Source organism: Peromyscus eremicus, chromosome 9 (genome assembly GCF_949786415.1).
Source record: "Peromyscus eremicus chromosome 9, PerEre_H2_v1, whole genome shotgun sequence".
Taxonomy (NCBI): domain Eukaryota; kingdom Metazoa; phylum Chordata; class Mammalia; order Rodentia; family Cricetidae; genus Peromyscus; species Peromyscus eremicus.
Genome location: NC_081425.1, coordinates 84,969,013 through 84,987,829, shown reverse-complemented (window position 1 = coordinate 84,987,829; position 18,817 = coordinate 84,969,013). Strand labels below are relative to the sequence as shown.

Here is an 18,817-nt window from a genome sequence, read left to right as displayed (position 1 = left end):
CTTGTGAGGATTGAAGTAGATCATAGACACAAGCGTTTTATGCCTGACACACGCTAAGTGTTAAATAACGTTAATATTTTCAAATTTTCTTTTTTTTTTTTGTTTTTGTTTTGTTTTTTCGAGACAGGGTTTCTCTATGTAGCTTTGCGCCTTTCCTGGAACTCACTCTGTAGACCAGGCTGGCCCCGAACTCACAGAGATCCGCCTGCCTCTGCCTCCCAAGTGCTGGGATTAAAGGCGTGCGCCACCACAGCCCAGCCAAATTTTCTAGTTGGGTGTGGTGGCATACACCTATATCCTAATGCTTGGGAGGCAGAGTCAGGCAGATCTCTGAGCTGGAGGCTAGCCTGGTCTGTATAGGGACTTCCAGGTTAGCCAGTGCTACACAGTGAGACCCGATCTCAAAAACAAAACAAAATCTAAAATTAAATAATATATGTATTTTTATTTTTGGCCAACAGTTTATTGAAAAAGAAAGGTTTAAATGGTTTTTTTCCACCCCACTGAAGGACTAGAATACAGCTACCTGGGCAACCCACCTAAATTCCATGTTCTACTATCACCCTTTCCTATGTCCAAAATCAGTGCAGCCAGGATGACTGGGACCTCCATTCACCTTTCCTGACCAATACCCAAGTCATCAAAATGGATGACTTTGTGTCTTAAGGATGCTTAGATCCTTCAGGTAGAGGAATGTGAGATCCAAACAAAGATAAACTCAGACAACTGGGTTCTGTGCTGCTCTCTGGACCGGACGGACTTCCTCAAGGGGAGGGAGGGTAAACAGGCAAACCTTGTATTCCTGTTGCTACAGTAACATGAGACAGCTTCTGTGGGCTGTATGGGAGAAAGGCCAACACGAACTAGGGGCTCCGCATGACCAGTGTGGGGGGATGACAGAGACAGGCTAGGAGACCTGAGCTCATCCCAGGGACACCTCAGCTCCACAGCCCAGGAAAGGGCTCTATAGAACTCGACAGCAGAGAGGCCACAGGCAACATGTCACCATGCCTACCACTGCCCAGCAAGGGTTCAATGTCTACCACTGCCAAGCTAAGGGCTAAATTAGTTCTTTTCCCATTACTCTCTCCTCCTCTGTCTGCAAGGTATTCCCCTCTGTACTTCCTCAGCAGGTCCATGCTGCCCACTCTTTCCCCACACCCACTGCCCTCATCCTGGCTGCCCTGATTAGCTCCTTCCTCCAGTCTGTCTCCTCATGCCAACACCATCAGCTCTGCGATGGGGACCTGAGATTCACATTTCTTCCCCAGTTTCATCCTCCTCCACAGGATTCGGTGGAGAATATTCAATCAGGTTCAGCGGACGCATGGGGCCCTCTGTCACTTCTTCCTGTGTTCCAGTCAGTGGTTACCAATTGGAGACTCCCTGTTGTCCAAGTGGAGACTCCTTCTGCTGCAGTCTGGACTCTGGACTCCCTTCTGTGAAGCCCCTCCTGCCTCTGACTTACTCCTATGGCTCCTCTGGTTTTTATGTTGGTTTGGTGGTGCTGGGAATCAAACCCAGGACCCTTCCACGTGCTAGATAAACACTGTCGCAGAGCTACATTCACAGCCACCCGACCCTGACCTAAATATCATTTCCTCTGACAGCTAACCCGGTGACAACCTGCAAGCATTCCCCTTTTCTTCTTACTGTTCCTGGCAGATTCGAAGTGTTTTAAACTCGAGAGTACCTCCAATGCAGAAAACATTCATTATTATCTCCACATGTCCACCTTGCGGAGGGCCTGGCTAAATGTCACTTGGTGCTTGTGTGTGAGGAAGAAAGCAGTCAATAGGCCGTCAGGTTTGGAGGTGTGACACTCACCTTACATGCTACTCGGTGTGGACATAACTTCCCAAACCCCAGAGGAGGCTGGATTCGTCGGAGCAGAGTGACCACATCAAGGTGTTTTATCCTTCCCCTGGAAGCAGAGCACAGCCTAAGGTCCTAGGCAGCGTGACCCGCATGAGCTTCCAGTCCACCACTTCCGCCCTGCCCTTCCACAGAAATCACCCCTGACATTCCAGGAGAATGCTTTTCAACGTACTTTGCTTCGGGGTCATATTCTGACCATATCCTTTTGAATTCATCCAAGTGGTGGGGCCCCAGAATAGACCAGTCCCGGGTCAGGTAGTCGAAATTGTCCATGATAACAGCCACGAAGAGGTTGATGATCTGGAAAAGTCAACCAAGAGGGTGTTTCAGTGGCAGTAGAGAGATCCCTTCCACTGCTTCTGCCTCCTAACTACAGGAATACTGGAATCCACGTTTGCAGAGGCAGACCACAATACTCGTTTACTGTAGAATGGTTAAGGAAAAGGCAACAGCTGACCAGATGGCTTGGCACACACTCAGGAGGGGGTGGGTGGCTGCATTAGCTGGCACCCTGAAGCACACTGTAATCTTATAATTTAATTGTAACTAGAGACAGCTCACACTTTGAAAGCACTTAAAGCCATGTGCAGTGGCTTTGAAATTTTAGAAAGGAAACAGCAGCCCTCAGTAACAAGGTTGGCTGGAAATTACCCCCAGCCCATCAGTGAGTGCCCAACTCAACCCAGATGGCTGTGACATGTGCCAAATTAAGCAAGACTTGCCTCCTGCCTGGTGGGGTCCAGAGCGTGCCAACTGTTTCAAAGCATTATGACAGGACAGCGTTACTGGTCTGAACCCCAAATGCTATAGCGGGTCTGTAAATGGAAAAGAGGGCCCCCGGAGACGGCTTACCAGGAACGCGCAGAGCATGTAAAAGCTGATGAAATACACAATGGCAAAGTTGCTCCCACACGTGTACTCCTCTCCGGGGTTGTAATCTGAGTCCGGGTCACACAGCTTCCCTGGGAGGCAGGCAAGCATGATCTCCTGCCAGGCTTCCCCAGTGGCACACCTGTTTAAGAGAAAGGGCTTTAATTGGGGAAGGGTCAAGCAGATGATGAGTTAAACATTTAGGAAGACAATTCTTAACTTGTGTAAAATGTAACTGTAGCAATGCCGTTTGGATTCGGGACAGTCTGGAAGCCTACTTTCAGACACAACGTAGTAACTAGAGGCCCTGGTATAATATGATTTATAAAAGTGTCTAATGCAATTCTTTATATAAATGGATGTTCATTTTTCTCCTGTTTCTTCTTCAAACATCCCTATTACAATTATTTAATGATTAGTCCTGACTGTTTTTGTTGAAAGGGAAGAGTTGGAAACCACCTGAATTACCAATGAGTTGTTATAGTTACTGGAGTCATTGGACATTGCTTCCTTGTTTTTAGAGAGTTCTCTCAGTGTGAGGAAGACTGTTTGCAAAATGTATTAGCTGGGGTTAAAAACAATCCCATAAAATGTGAGGTTGTACATCTTAGGTTGCTCCTAATTGGCTTTGCAGAATGTTCCCATGTTTGGGCTGTGTTTCCGTTTTCCTGGTTGGGTTCTGGTGCACTCTTCATGCATAGGTCTCTATCCTACAATTTTTTTTTTTTCTGGTGGTCTAAGTGTCAGCTATAATCTGAATGGCCTCCAGCCGTTTTAACAATACAGCCAGTTCCTCTGTAACTGAAACGCTAGTTCTGTTTAAGAAGACAAAATTGGGGCCTGGGAGATGGGTTGATCGGGAAACGGTGTTTGCTGTGCAAGCCTGATGACCTGGGTTCAATCCCCAGAACCCAGGTAAAGAGTAAAGGAGAGGACTGACTCCACAAAGTTGTCCTCTGACCTCCACATGCACACAGTGGCATGTCCACCCACGAACATGTATCACAGTCATACATACATACGAAGTAATAATATTTTAAAAGATGTAAAACATCTGACCATAGTAGAACATACAATCCCAGCATTTTTGACAGGCTGAGGCCGGAGGACTGTCATGAGTTTGAGGCCAGCCTGGACTATAGACTGAGACCTATTTCAAAACAAACCAAGTAACTAACAAATATAGAAAGATAACAATAACAAAGCAAGAGTCTACCAAGAGATAACCAGAAACATGCATAACCCCCGTCATTCACAATTCTAGGCGTACCACCCTCAAGGACCCAGTCACCTGAAGAGCAGCAGCACTGCCTGTGGAAACGTTTGGAAGTTGTTGTTCCTATTGATCTGGTTGTTATCTCTCATGGCAACTTTCCCAAACATCTAGATGAGGAAGTTAATAAGGGTGAAAGATCAGATTTCTATCATTACTACAATTTGAATCTTTAACCTTCTCCCAAGGTTCATGTGGTTAGAGGCCTTGTCCCTAAGGGTAGCATTGTTGAGAGGTAGAACTTTAAGAGGTGGGGGGCCTAGTGGGAAGTCCTTAGGTCACTGGGGGTGTGTCTTCATAGGGGAATGTGGGAAGCTGACATCCAACCTCTCTGAGCAGTTTTATTTATCCATGATGCATTTCTATGATGGTGTCCCGCCTTGTCATAGGACAAAGTGATGGGGCTAGATGATCGTGGATCAGACCACCAAAACTGCAGGCATAATAAACATTTTCTCTTTGTAAGTATGGTCGTGAAATGCTAACACAGTCATATAGAAAGACTCCTGTGATTTTGGAACTAACTCAGCACTTTCTTTTAGGACACCTGGCACTTTCTGCACCCTGCACAGATCTGCTGGGCACAGCATGTGCCGGGCACTAGGTTGAACATTTGGAATGCAGTGTCTCAGATAGGCCCATTCTCACCCCACAGGAGTCTCTGGTCTGAGGAGACTACCAGGAGATCAAGAGTGGCAAGCAGACACAGTGAGTCCCGGGATGATCCAACCCCACAGAGAACAGCGAAGAGGCCCATTTACCCAGTGCCAGGGAAATGGGACCAGGAAGACCTCCAGAGGGAGTAGCACATAGCTAGACTGAAGGAGAAGCAGCAGCGGTCAGTTAGGTGACAAAGGCCAGAGTTCTCCAGACAGAGGGAGTGTCACCTGGAAGGAGCTGATGTCCTGAGGAGCGAGGATGAGTGGGAAAGAGAGAGGAACAGGCTGCTAGAGACAAAGGGGCGGGGCCTTGCGGGCTTTGCCTCCCCAGCAAAGCTTTTCTACTGGAATTATGGAGCAAACCGACCTTTCAGAAGGTCTTGGGTCCTGGCAAATGCCTGCTATGAGAATGTGGAGCTGGGTGTGCAATGAAGTTTGCAGAGCCCTGAGCTACCTCTCTTCACTTCTTCACGAGGACATGTGACATCACAGATTCTCTAGGCACACAATATCATCACCACGTGCTATTCAATTACAAAGGCTCTGGTATGATGACTCTTGTCTTATAACTCCCAATAAAATTCCTACAAGTACTTCTATGCCTTCAGGACAAATAAATTAATATATAAACACAACATCTCCCTGTGCTGGACTTACCTCACCTCTCTCTCATGCGCCCCTCTCTAGGCAGAACAACGTTCTATCAGTGTAGGTCATTTTCCTCTGACTCCTGGTACCCAGAGCTGTACACTACCCTCCAGCTACCCCAGAGTGTTAGGACCCAGCTGTCAGTGAGGGCCCCAAACCTTTCCCAGCCCTGGAGCACATGCTTCAGTCTCTCAGTCTAAGAGCCTGGGTCCATGCCTCTCTGAAAAAGTGTGCTGCCCATTCTCAGTCCTAACCATAGCATCTGGAAGTCCGTGAGAATGCCAGTGTGATAAGGCATAATTCTTCAGGGTACCAGCAGGTGTTTGGACTGAACACCATCAGAGTATCATCAGTACAGAGCACAGCCTCTCCACACTGATGACTGGGGCATCTCCTTTTCCACCGGGGGCCTATGGCATTCTGCCGCTCAGATCAACCACAGGTCTTCCCATCTAGCTCAGTCTCCTAAAACATGAGTGCAAGTGTCGGCAGGAAGGAGGGCTAACAAAACAGTCTCCTGCTGCATCTTGAACTCTGCACCCGTCTTGGGAGTTCAATCCCACCCAAGGGGCCATAACGTTCTCTCTCCTTATCTCCTCAGTAGCCAAGGCATTTGGCTGGAAACATCAAGACCTTGTCCTTCTACTTTACCTGGCCTAAGTGCAGACCTGGGACCACCCTGAAGAAGGTTGGGTGAGGGAAAAGCAGCTGCCACTTACCTGCATGCCAATGACTGCATAGATGAAGAAGAGCATGGCAATGAGGAGGGCGACATATGGGAGTGCCTGCAAGAGACCAAGTATTGGGGTTGCTGGGAGTCGGACACCTGCCTTTGTGCCTGCGCCTTCCCACATGAGGCCCAGCCCGGCACAAGTGCGTCAGTCCTGGAGATCCCCGCACCTACACACCTACAGTTACCAAGTGTGGGCAGGCAGGGGGAGGTTTCCAAGCTCATCATTACCCTGTGCTAACCCTAAACATTTTCCATACAGACACATAGATCCCAGTGAGTTTGAAGTGTACCCTGCATCCTTCATGAAACTCTAACTGACCAAATCACTCCAAAATACCAGATGCCCCAATTGCTTCCTTCCATTTCCTCTGTATCTGGGGTGGAGGCTGGGGAGTAGTTGTAGTGCAGCTAAGAAACATCTTTATGCAAAATCACCTTGATTCCGGGTTTCCTTAGAGTAGGAGCTTAGGGGTAGAATTACTGAGTCAGAGGGTCAAAAGCCATTTCAGAATGCAAAACACTTTAAAATGCACCGCGGGTGGTACATTTTATTCAAAGAGACTGCAAGTTCTGCTAGACCTCACAATTGATACATCTTGAGGTCATGTGGTCCTTAACCCAGCTGTGTACTCAGCCTGTTTGTTTAACTTGTCTTTAAGATAACAAAGTATCAACCAATCTTACTCGCCTAGGATTTCCTGTGTAATCAGCTTTTACAACCTAAGGCAATGCATAACTATAAGTTATATATTCGTCTATGCCTCTGATCCAAAAAGCAGTGTGTGTGTGTGTGTGTGTGTGTGTGTGTGTGTGTGTGTGTGTGTGGTGTTACAGTAATAAATACTGAAAACAGAAAATAGGTTGAAAACAATCTTATACAACCAATACCTGCCATAAACATTGAAATCAGCATACGATAAAACTTGATGGCATCTTTGCAGTATTGAGTGCTTTGGGGTCTGGTGCAAATAATTCAATCTCATGTAAAAATCTGTTAAAGATTTCTGCAAAGTATCCCTCATTTCTTCTGCATGTGATGCTTTCTATGGTCCTCAATACAGAGCAAAGACTTAGTTAGGGACAGGCAGACATCAGTCAGTCTTAAGGATGACAAGACATGGGGAGAGATCAGTTATATACAACTGACAGACTACAGACAAGCCAGCAACCACAAACTACAGACAGACTGAAGACAGGGAGAAATGGGGAGACTTCAAACATGGGGCCTCATGGTCAAATTAGTCCTTTTTTTTTTTGTTTTGTTTTTTTTTTTTTTTTTGGTTTTTCGAGACAGGGTTTCTCTGTGTAGTTTTGCGCCTTTCCTGGAACTCACTTTGTAGACCAAGCTGGCCTCGAACTCACAGAGATCCGCCTGCCTCTGCCTCCCAAGTGCTGGGATTAAAGGCGTGCACCACCACCGCCCGGCGAGCTTTCTTTCCTTACGGTGACTTGGGTGCATTCTGGTGCATTCGAGGCTATCTTTAAAGCTTTTAACTGAACCAGGTGTTCCTCTGTAAACAGCTACAAAGTCAAGGGCCGGCCCCAGGACAAAGGGAAGCTGGCTGAGTGGTCACAAGCACAGGCTCCTTTTATTTAAGATCACCCCAACAAGTATAAGCGCCTGGCCAGACGTGAGTCTTTTCACCCATGTTTTTTGATGGCATTTCTCCATCACCACATATGACAAATGCACCTATGTGTGCGGGCTGCCTCCAGGGCTGCCTGGCTGCTGGACTTAATTCCCAGCACATGTGATTAGGAAGTGACTAAGGAAGTGACTCAGAAAGCTGACAGGTCACCTATAGGTTTGAGGCTCTGTGACTTACAGCCTAGCCCAATGCCACAGCAACATGCCAACAGGTGTCCCACAGGGCTAGTGTCCCCACAAAAGCTCTCTGCATTTTCTTCCTAGACATCCAAATGTTTGAGGACTATGCTGGCAACTCACCACTCTGTCACGTGGCTTCTTTATCTACTAATTTTTTTTTTTTAAAGTTTAATAACTTCTTCAAGAAACAGGATCATGCCTGGGCAGTGGTTGCTCACGCCTTTAATCCCAGCACTCCAGAGGCAGAGCCAGGCGGATCTCTGTGAGTTCAAGGCCAGCCTGGTTTACAGAGTGAGACCTAGGACAGGCATCAAAACTACATAGAGAAACCCTGTCTCGAAAAAAAAAACCAACACTCCCCGCCCCCCAAAGAAACAGGATCATTTTACATGAATGCATTTCATTATTTTAGTAGCCCATCTCTAGAACTTGACACACTTGACCATGGAGGATTGCAGGGCTTGGCTACACCCAGGCTCTCCTGTCTAGGGTGCCTGCCCTGTTTCTCTCTCTGAGCCATGCCCCCCTCCCCCATCGTGTGTGTGTGTGTGTGTGTGTGTGTGTGTGTGTGTGTGTGTCCCCACACCTTTACTCAGTCACCATTCTTCTCAGCAGGACTGTGATTTCCTTTCTGAGAGCTTTTGTCTTCTCCTTTCCCTACATACCATTTCTTTCCCTTTTCCCTATTCACTGTAAAATTAATTAATTAATTAATTAATTAATTAATAATATTACTTGAATTTTACTGGTGATCTCAGGGGTGGTGAGGGGCAAACTTGAATTTTTTTCTTATATAACTCCACTGGTTCACATGAACATTTAACTTATGAAGAAGAGAAGTGCATGGCTTACCCTGCAATGTCTGTGCATACTCACGAATTCCCTACATGGCTGCACTTTTTATCACAAATCTGCATTTATTCCTTACCCTCAACCAACTCTGCCTAGAAGATTGGACTGTCTCTAGCAGGATACCAGAAGGTACAGGAGAAGCTGATTCTGGTCAGAAAAGGACTAGAAATCCATCAAAAGAATCACAGACATCAAATAAGGCCTGGTGGATACCTAAACGAACTGAACTCTAATTCTATCAAGTACCCGGTAACCCGGTGTAAGCGGAGCATTCATCTAAGAAAGAGGCTATGTGGTGACTTGAATGAAAATGGTCCACATAGACTCTTGTGTTTCAATGCTTGATTCCCCAGTTAGTGGAACTGTTTGGGGAGGATTAGGAGGTGTGGCCTTGTTGGAAAAGGTGTGTCCCTGGGGTGGGCTTTGAGGTTTCAAAAGTCTAGGCCTGGCCTAGTCTTGGTGTCTGTCTGTCTGTCTCTTGTTTCTTTCTGTCTCTCTCTGTCTCTGTCTCTCTCTCTCTGTTTCTGTCTCTGTCTCTCTCTCTGTCTCTCTGTCTCTCTCTCTGTCTGTCTCTGTCTCTGTCTCTCTCTCTCTCTGCCTATTACTTGCAGATAAGATGTGAGCTCTCAGCTCCTTCTCCAGCACCCATGCCTGCCTGCTGCCTGCCTGCTGCCTGCCTGCCTGCCTGCCGCCATGCTGATCATGGACTTGCCCTCTGAAACTGTAAACAGGCTCCAATGAAACGCTCTGTGAGTTGCCTTGGTCATGATGTCTTATCACAGCACTATAACAGTAACTAAGGCTTCGGGGAATGTGTTGTGACCGTCCCTCTCTGACACCACGATTGCTGGACATTCTGGGCAACCAAAAGTTCCAGAGACTTACATTTCTTTCCATCTGGACAATGTTGCTGATCTCTTGAGTTTCAGGATCTTATCTCTGCCCATAATCACTACTGACACAGTGGTCACTCAGAGGGAGTTGGGGGTCTTCCAGGACAGATGACAATCCCTGACTTACATACGCCCTGAAGGACAGAAAGGGAAGTCCCGACGGGCATGTCTCTTACCTGAAAGGACTTGATGAACGTCCACAGCAGAGTCCGGATGCCTTCCCCCCTGCTGAGAAGCTTCACCAAGCGCATCACTCGGAAAAGACGGAAAAAGGTGATGGAGATTCTATTGCTCTCTTCAGAGTTCTGAGGGGTTATCATGGAGAGGTCAAACCCAGTGGGAAGGAGAACATGCAACACGTTCAGAAAAACAGCAACAGACGCGAGGGTGACAGAGGTAAGAACTTGGAGATGTGTTTCTAAGGCCTTTTCACCTCAAAAAGCATGATATGAGGAAAGGAAAAGTCACATGCTAACAACACAGGGCTTGGGGGAGGGGAGAGAACAGCATCCACACAGCACATGCATGTCCACGTGTTCTACTGTGTTAGAGGAGGAATGCTGGGCTGCTGGAGAGTACTGGGCACTGATGATGGATGCAGACCACTGCAGACACCGCTCTGGAAGGGACGATCATGGAGAATACAGAACACCAGTGGAAAACTCGACATGGTCAGAGAAACTCAAGGAGACGGACGGCCCAGCCCCTGGGGACCAGCCACTGATCTTACCCCAGGTGTAGCAGTTGGGAGAGGGACACTTTCACTTTCAGTTGGCTTTAAGAAATCAAAGATTGAAATGTATTAATGCGGGTGGAAGGAAGCAAGGGCTCAGGAGACATTTCCCCCCTTTTTACCAGTGGGTAGTTAATGTCTTTGGTCAACACAGCTGCTCCTTCCTGAGAAAACACCAGGGCCTCATTCTGGAACTGGACCGGAGGTGGGGACAGCCATTGAGAGGAATACAGACAGACTATTCTAGTCTAGCTTCTTCCTGGGGATGTGATGTATCAGGCGACTGACTGGTCAAAGACTGTGGTACATACCTTAGTGCTCTCTAAAGACAGGTCCAGAGAAACCTCTGCTTCTCTGGCTCAGTCATAGGAGCTGACCCCCTGTAGCAGGCCTCCCAGCCATGGGGGAAAACAGCGGCTCTGCCTGTGGTCCCCACACTTAAGGACTACATGTGCTCCACTGGATCAATGCCTCCGCTGAAGGGCTGGAAGGCCTGGTCAGTGGCGGGGACCGAGGCAGGCCTCTCTCCGGCCACCTGCTCTGCTTGGTCTGAAGTTCAGCCTGGCCCCAGTCGGGCAAGCACTCTGGAAGAACGTCATGGGCTAGCTTGCCTGAGCGCCAGCAGCTCTGCCTCAGGCAGGTCCAACTGTGTGCCTGGTGCCCAGGACCTAGGAGTCCACCAGTGAACGGTGCACATTTGTTTCTCAGCTCCAGGAGGACTGAGCCCTTCTTCACTGCACTCAATGCTCACCATAGTAACAGTGCCTGCAGGGAATTGCTTAAGAAAATGCAAACATGCAGGAGGCAAGTCTTCCCTACCAAGAAGTGTCTTTAAATAATAAAAGCAAGAATGGAGGTAGGGCAGCCTCTTGTCTCTCAGCCACTGCCACTCCACTGAGGCAGCAGGGTCGCCCTGAGGCTGGCTTACTTCCACCACACACAGTAAAACTATGCAGGGGAGGTACAGGGGGTAGCCACTAGATGCTTCCTCCCCTGGGGACATGGAGAAAGAAAGGCTTGGTTCTTATGCTGATTCCTGAGCCCAAAGAGAAGAATTCTGTGGACCTTAGTAAGAGAAAAAAAATGGGATTGACTACATCTGAGGATGCCTGTAACTAGGCAGTTGCTCTGGACCCAGGAACAGGGCTCTAGGCCACCTGGATGGATGCTCAGAGCAGGAGCGTGTCAGAACTCAGGGTCCATCAATTTCGTTAGTTCCTTTATCACCTCACCCTACAAGTAACCACATAGCCTTAAAGGGATGGTTCTGTGGTTGTTTGTTTGTTCATTAGACAGGGAGCAGGCTCTCACTGTGCAGCTTGGGTTAGCCTCAAACTCTGACTCCCCGTCTCTATCCCCCAAGTTCTGGGGTTACAGGTGTGAGCCACTACGCCTAGCTTAGATCATGGGTTGTTTTCGTTATTGTTGTTGTTTTAATTTAAGGCTTTAACGTACATGAGCATTAGTTTCCCAGCACTCTCGCCCCCACATCACCCTCCCCTAAGGGCTGTGGAGAGGAGGCTTCACTCTTGCCCAGGCAGCTAGACTGTACACATGTGAGAGTCTGTGTAGCTGTGCGTGTGTGCACACCTCCATTGGTCTGTGCTCAGAGGACTAGAGAGGGCAGAGAGAGCCCTGGACAGCTGTTACCCAAATGCCCGTAACCTGTGTGGGGTCTGCAAGAGCGGAGCACGCCTGCTCTTTCCGGCCACCCTCTTCTGAACCTCCTCTGTGTTGCTCCATGACAGGCCATTTGGGATCCTCTTCCTCTGGCTGATAAAAGTTGGCTAAATTGACTTTTGAAATGTGTATCTTTTTAAGTGTATCTGAAGGATGGCAATCATCAATCATTAAATTTAAATTCAGACTCACTACGTAGCTGCTCCCTCTCCTACATGCTGGGATTACAGGTGTGGACCACAACATCTAGTCAAATGGTCTTTTGTTGTTGTTGTTGTTGTAAGGGGGAGGAGAGGAGACAGCGTCTGTCAGGAGACAAAGTGGTGGACCACACAACACAGAAACGAAAGAACACAGCACATCAGGCTGCATGCACCCCCCAAGTGGCCTGAGACCTCGTTGCCCCTGCCACCACACACCGCAGGGCAGGAGAGACTGCAGTAGGGGAGGACGTCTCTGACATGGATGGGGGACCATGCAGGGTGACCAAATCTCTTCCAAACGGGAAGGCCCCTAGGATGGCTTTGCTCCACCTGCAGAGGGGGCAGCTGCTCTGGTCCCGGGCTGCTCCATAAAAGCCACTAATGCCCACATGCCACCCAAGTGATCTTCTAAACGGACCTGGGTCCTTTTACATTTCAGGAATTTTGAAAGCCTCCGGGTTATTCTAGTATGGTCTCAGAGTGGAGAATTTCGGTCCTTAGCCCACAGCAAGGTTGGGCCACGTATTCAGCAGACAGCTCACAGCAGCAGAGTAGTCACAGAGAGTCGGGCCATTAGAAAAGCCCACTTGGGCTGTTACAGCTGTGTAGAGCCTTTGGGAGGTGATTGGGGATCAGAATTTGGATGCAAGGGGATTAAACTCCACCTCTATCTTCTTTCTAACGGATAGAGGAGCATTGGGAATGGAAAGGTAGAGGACTGGTGAAGGGGATTAGTGACCTGCACTATGCTCAACTTTTTAGATCACCCGTGGATAACACTGGAGGACCTGAAGCAGAGGAAAGTCTGGCCTTTCTTTTCAAGAATGGCCTCAAGGACCTGGGTGATCCATGTTCAATAGAATTTCACTGTCACCTAAAGATTTGGAACAGGCAGCTTCAGTAGGTTCTGCTATTACAAGGTCACGCACGTTCCTCAGCCTGGTCCCCAGCTACCACGTGGAGTTGAGAGCTGAACTGTTACACCTCATCCTGACAATGAGCTGAATGAAATGGTGGAGACAGTGTCTAAGCCGGGCACTTCACAAGGCAGCAACAACTCTTGGGATCTGAGAGTGAGCTCCTGCAGTCGCAGTTTCTAAACAAGACCACTCTCTTCCGGGCAACAATGGGATGGAAAAAGACTAAATGTCAGCAACAGCCATCCCTGGGCCAGAAAAGTTGTTGCTCGATCCTTTCAGAACTCAAAGAACAAACAGGCACCAAAGAGAAAGCAAAGTAAGGCTCTCAGGTGTCATCCACCATTTCAGCAGCTGGGTGATATGACAACCAAAGGTGATGGGGGACAGGGCCAGGAAAGCCGTCACACCATGGACAAACAGGGTGGAGAGCATGGAGAGGACAGAGAGATGGCAAGGGCCAGGTGAGCATGCAACCAGGACAATGCAAAGGGCCATCAACATTTTGTTGTTGTTGTTGCAAAGACTACAAACAAGCTAGAGTTCTCATTTTCCAGGCCAGATCATTCATTCTGGAAGGCTGTGTTAGCAAGTCAAAGAGCCAGTGTGACTGACCAAGCAAGCCTGCACCCAGGTCCTGGTCAGGGACAAGGACTCATGGGAGAAGTAACAGTTTAGATGGCCACGGATGATCCTTAGCAAGTCCTGTGGAACTCAGTGAAACACCAGAGGTGGAAAGCAGAAACCAAGTATACAGTCTCTAGGAGTGCTTTTGCTTAACGACTTCACCGTATATATGATTATATATACTTGCCGCTACAATTTTCTAAAAATAAAACCAACATGAAAAATCAATTAGGCGACAGAAAAGGAAGATCAACAGAGTCTGGGGGAGAGAGCATGGCAGGTTAAACATCACAAAACACGATGATGATGATGATGATGATGATGATGATGATAATGGCAACTCAAACCAGCCAACAATGGACCATGGGTACTCATGCTCAGTTGATGCTGGACATCAGGAGTCAAGGCCACTGGGGATGTGACATGCGTTGCTCTCCTGGGGAACTGTGTGTGTGTGTAGAGGGAGCATGTAGGAATAAATATTCCCATCCTGAAATATTTGTAACGTCAGAGAATAAGAATGTTCTGTCTTTTTGTTTTTTAAAATTGCTGATTATTCCCAGAGTCTAGCTCCAGGCCTACAAGCAATAGATGCCCAGTAAAACTGGTGCTGAAGATGGAATAAATGAACAGGGAGCATAACCTTTGCATCTAGGGACAGTGGACAATCACAGATCTCCGTAGGTAACCCCGGGTGGAAAACTGCCAAGGCCAAGGCTAAGGAGTGTTTGGTCTCAGAATACAGCTAGCCGGGGAAAGGTCATTGATTGACAGCAGGTTTGGGAACTGGAAATATTCCCCTCCGTGAATCTTCAACCAAAGCTGGATATCACGAAAGAGGCCTTGCACAGACATTTGACATAAACTGCTAACTAGACACTCAAGCATAGACCTTCCCCATCCACAGAGAAGTAGGACCATCCCGAGACACTGACAGGCAAGGCCAAGCCAGAGTTGAGGAGCGGGGCCAGCTCACAGCCCATGAAGCAGGTGTTGCCTCTGAGTGTACCAAGTCATACTAGCTAGCCAGCAGGTAGGCAGCATGAGAAAGCTGGGTGTCTAGCTGTAAACAAGCCTCAGCTACATCCTGGTACCCAGAAAATGAAAGTTTATAACCTCTGGCTCATAGCACCTAAAAAGTCTGTTAAGACAACAACTTATGGTATGTCAACATCTATCATAGGTTGTTTCTGACCCATGGGAAGTTCCTTGATACACGTCATAGATACTTCACATGCCTTGAGATGATTAAAGCAGTCAGATGTCATGCCACATGACAGCCAAGGGAGGGTCCTCTTGTTCTTGCAATAACACCAGATTATTTTACACCCAGATGCCATTTACATATCATGAATGGCAATTTTATAGCTGCCTATAGCATATGTCTTGTAAAGTTGAATTTATGGAAGTCTCAGCTTAAGGAGGATGGGGGATGTGTGTACTCAGGCCAGGCCTAGTGAAATGTCATCTCAGTATCTTGACACAGCATATCATGGATCTTGGTGTGAGGGGGCTTACATCATACTCTGGTGGCCATGGTAATGTCTTACAGTCCATTTTACACAGTACACAGGAAAACTGCATGAATAAGAGTGTGTCTTCATAACCCACTATTTTAATAAGTATTTTCACAGATATTTACACAATTTTATTCCCAGCAGATATACTCACTCTGCTGGACCTCTAAGTGAGGAAATCAAAACCTGAGTCCAATAAGTTAAGTTTGAGGTAGGGCTGGAACTGCCAGGTTGGTGGCTGTCCAACCATCCATACGGACTAAAGTCAGCCTGGCTGCATGGGGGGTATCAAGGAATATCACTGTTCCCATTTGGTACAGGCCGTCTGGGCACCAGGATGGACCTGACAGTTCTCAGCCCTGCACGTGTCAGCCAGGCAGAGCAGAGCACTGGGGGCGCAGGAGGGAGCACTGGACCCGGCAACACAGAGCAAAAACCGACACCACACAACGTCACTTCCCCAAGCTCCGCCTTGGGGGACATACACACTGACATCCACTAAAGCCTGCTGATGAACTTGGTACTGGCCAGTGGACAGGGCCCTTGGCTGCCTGCCTCTGACCTTCCCTTGAGGAAGCTGGTGCTCCCCTTCTCCAGCTCTGAAGAGGTTTGAGTCGTCAGACTGCCTGTGGCGGGGGCTTGCTCTACCTATTCCGTACGTGCTCACTTGTCACGCGTAAACTGCACGTCACAAAGAGGGCGCTGATTCTCTCCTGACACATACCAGCAACACTCTTTGGGGGATTAAGGGCCAGTGTCATCAGCTAGACTCAGAGCAGGCTCATAGCTAGGAGGACAGTGGCGGCAACGACCTCAAAGCCAGGCATGGCTGTAGGGGTCTCCTGTGCCACCACAGAACCATGTGGGTATACAAGGCACACGTTACTAACTCCATCCTATAGCTGGAAAAAACTGGAACGCGAAGCAGTCAGGAGCTCTGCTAAGGTTACCCAGCTAGAGAGTGACAGCACCATTAAGACTTGAGTACGATCTTTTAAAAACAGTTGTCTTCGTTTCAAAGTGGCAGTTCTATGCTTGTGTCTCCGTTTCTTTAGGGGAACTGACGGACGAGGGATGGGAGACTGCAAACTGACTTCCGTCTTTTAAAATGAGTTAGTGCCTGCAATTGTTATGCCCATGGAGATTGATGGGTGGCCCTTCTCAAGTCTCTTCTGTGTCAGAATTAATGAACACAATCACATCAAGGGACGCCAAGTTTGCTACTTACGTTCACTTCAGTTATAGCAATATCAACGACGCTACCAACAACAATTAAGGCATCAAAAGTGTTCCATGCATCAGTGAAATAGTGCTGTTAGGCAAGCATTCAGAAGCCACAGAGGACAGGAAGCACAACAGGAAAAGAGAAGAAAAGGACACCGTTAACAATATGCCACTGGACCACTTGAAAAATCGCCCCAAGACAAACATGTCATAGATAACGTCACTTTGGATGGATTTCGACAGAGCAAATGGAACAACAACCAGAGACACCCTATCTTACCTTGCCTACTAGTGCCTGGGGTCAATGGTGCCAGAGAGTCAGCCCTGCAAAGGTGATTTGTGTCTGCAGAGGCCTTGGGCTAAGGCTCTACTCTAGAAGGTTCTTCCCCACAGCCTCTGTGAGGAAATGTCTAGTTTCCGATCAAGTGTGACTGGGATCTGTGACTTGTCCAGGTGATGCCACATCAGGGCAGGGAGGAGAATGTGCAGACAGGAGAGAGAGGACGCAGGCCACACAGGTGCATACTTACGTCGGCTTCGCTGAGGGCCACGTCTATAATGCTGCCGATTACGATGAGGGAGTCAAACGTGTTCCAGGCGTCACTAAAATACCCCTGGACAGAGCAGGCAGGGGCAGATGTTTATGAGCACTTATGAAGGGAACATCACATGGATCATATGAGGGGACACATCCGAGTCCCCACAGCACCCATAGCAACCAGGGAAGGGGTCAGGAAAGCCAAAGGGGAGACAACAATACTGTCAACTGGTGGAAAGGGACAGAGGAGTGGTTGTGCTCCTGTGTGTGTGAGAGGGGGGCATGAGTAAGAATGGTCGGACACACACACACACACACACACACACACACACACATACACACACACACACACACACCACAGACGTATGGCCCTGGGCAGATAGAGGGTAACCTTGCCCTGATACCCAGAGTGTCCACCCAAACCCTCATGAACTGAGGAAAGAGTGAGGCTCCCCCATACTTCCAAGAGTCCCCAGGTGCCCTTCATTTCTGTTTTCTCACTTCAAGCCACCAGACTGTCAGCCTCCCCCTATCCTCAGTAGTCCAGCAAAGATCACAGGCCACGCAGTGCAGCAGGATTCCCAAGAGCTCTTGCCTTAGAGGACACAGGGAGACTCATCTAAAGGTCATAGCTCATAGGGAGACGGGCAGAGCGATGCCCAGAGCCTCATGGTAGAGCTCTGAGCAGAGAAACTCTTGACTGTGGAATAAAGACAAGCCAAGGCAGGTTCTGTGGAGGGAAACAGAACGCTGAAGGATGAAGGGGATGCTTCAAAGATCTCAGATGGCCAATGGCCTCCTTCTACTTCATCCCTTGCTTTTCTCTGCTCTTTCCATCCTCCAGGATAAGCGGACTCTTCTAGAACCCCCAACAACCTCCCCGGCTCTTTCCCATCTCCTGATACCCCTGTAATTCCCCTGACCTTAATCGGCTCAAATCCACTTCCTCCTTTGAGCTCAGACAAATGCCAGCTCCTTCATGGAGCTTTCCAGGTCCTTCTGACTGTCTATACTCTATCATATTGACTGCACCTTTCTGACACCTTCATCCAGAAGGTCTACCACTCCAAAGCCTTCCACCAACCCTGTCAGCCACCCAGAGCCTTGAATCCAGTCAGCGTTTGAGACATGGCCATGTCTTTCTCCACAAATTCATACCCTAGTTTTTCCTGCTTCCCAGTTTTCAGGTCCTTGTATCTATGTCGGCTCTAATGCCCTTGTGACTTTCAAATGTAGATGTATATTCTGGGTGGTTTATGCCTTCGAAGACCTTCACACTACATGCTTAACTGGTGCCTGCTGGCTCCCAACACCCCCTAGGAAGCCACACTGGAGGTGGTGGTTACATTGTGTACAGCGCCGGAAGCTTCCAGTTGCCAGGGCTATACTGTCAAGATTTGTCTGTAAGCCAACCTCTACCTTGAAAAGGGAGAGCATGTTTCAAGAATAAAAAATCCAGGTCTGAATTCTAGAAAGAGAGTCTCAGCATGTGAACAGTGGGTACATTTACAGACGAATCAAGAAAAACAGAACAGGAGGTGTTTTGAAGTGTCAAGGCCCAGAAGCCTGTGACCAAATGCAGGGCTAGGGGAAGCCTCTGCAGAACCACGGCCTTCTGTTGCACTATGGGAAAGGTGGGCATGTTGACTCCTAACAACTGGAGCTGGATGTCTTTCTATTTACTACTAACGGCACTCCGGCCCCTCGACAGGAAGTCATTCATTCTGACTGACACTCACTGCTT

General features: G+C 48.2%; 1 protein-coding gene across 2 annotated transcripts in view; it reads right to left on the bottom strand.

Annotated features, from left to right (window-relative positions):
- The window catches only part of Cacna1d (calcium voltage-gated channel subunit alpha1 D), a 304,192-nt gene that overhangs the window by 31,375 nt on the left and 254,000 nt on the right, over positions 1 to 18,817 (bottom strand). For both annotated transcript variants that reach the window (XM_059273955.1, XM_059273957.1), the window contains 7 exons: positions 17,066 to 17,149; positions 9,811 to 9,939; positions 6,048 to 6,113; positions 4,040 to 4,131; positions 2,731 to 2,890; positions 2,051 to 2,178; positions 1,828 to 1,924 (listed from right to left, as the gene is read on the bottom strand). In XM_059273955.1, coding sequence (XP_059129938.1) covers positions 1,828 to 1,924; positions 2,051 to 2,178; positions 2,731 to 2,890; positions 4,040 to 4,131; positions 6,048 to 6,113; positions 9,811 to 9,939; positions 17,066 to 17,149 — 756 coding nt within the window. The remainder of the gene's footprint in view (positions 1 to 1,827; positions 1,925 to 2,050; positions 2,179 to 2,730; positions 2,891 to 4,039; positions 4,132 to 6,047; positions 6,114 to 9,810; positions 9,940 to 17,065; positions 17,150 to 18,817) is intronic.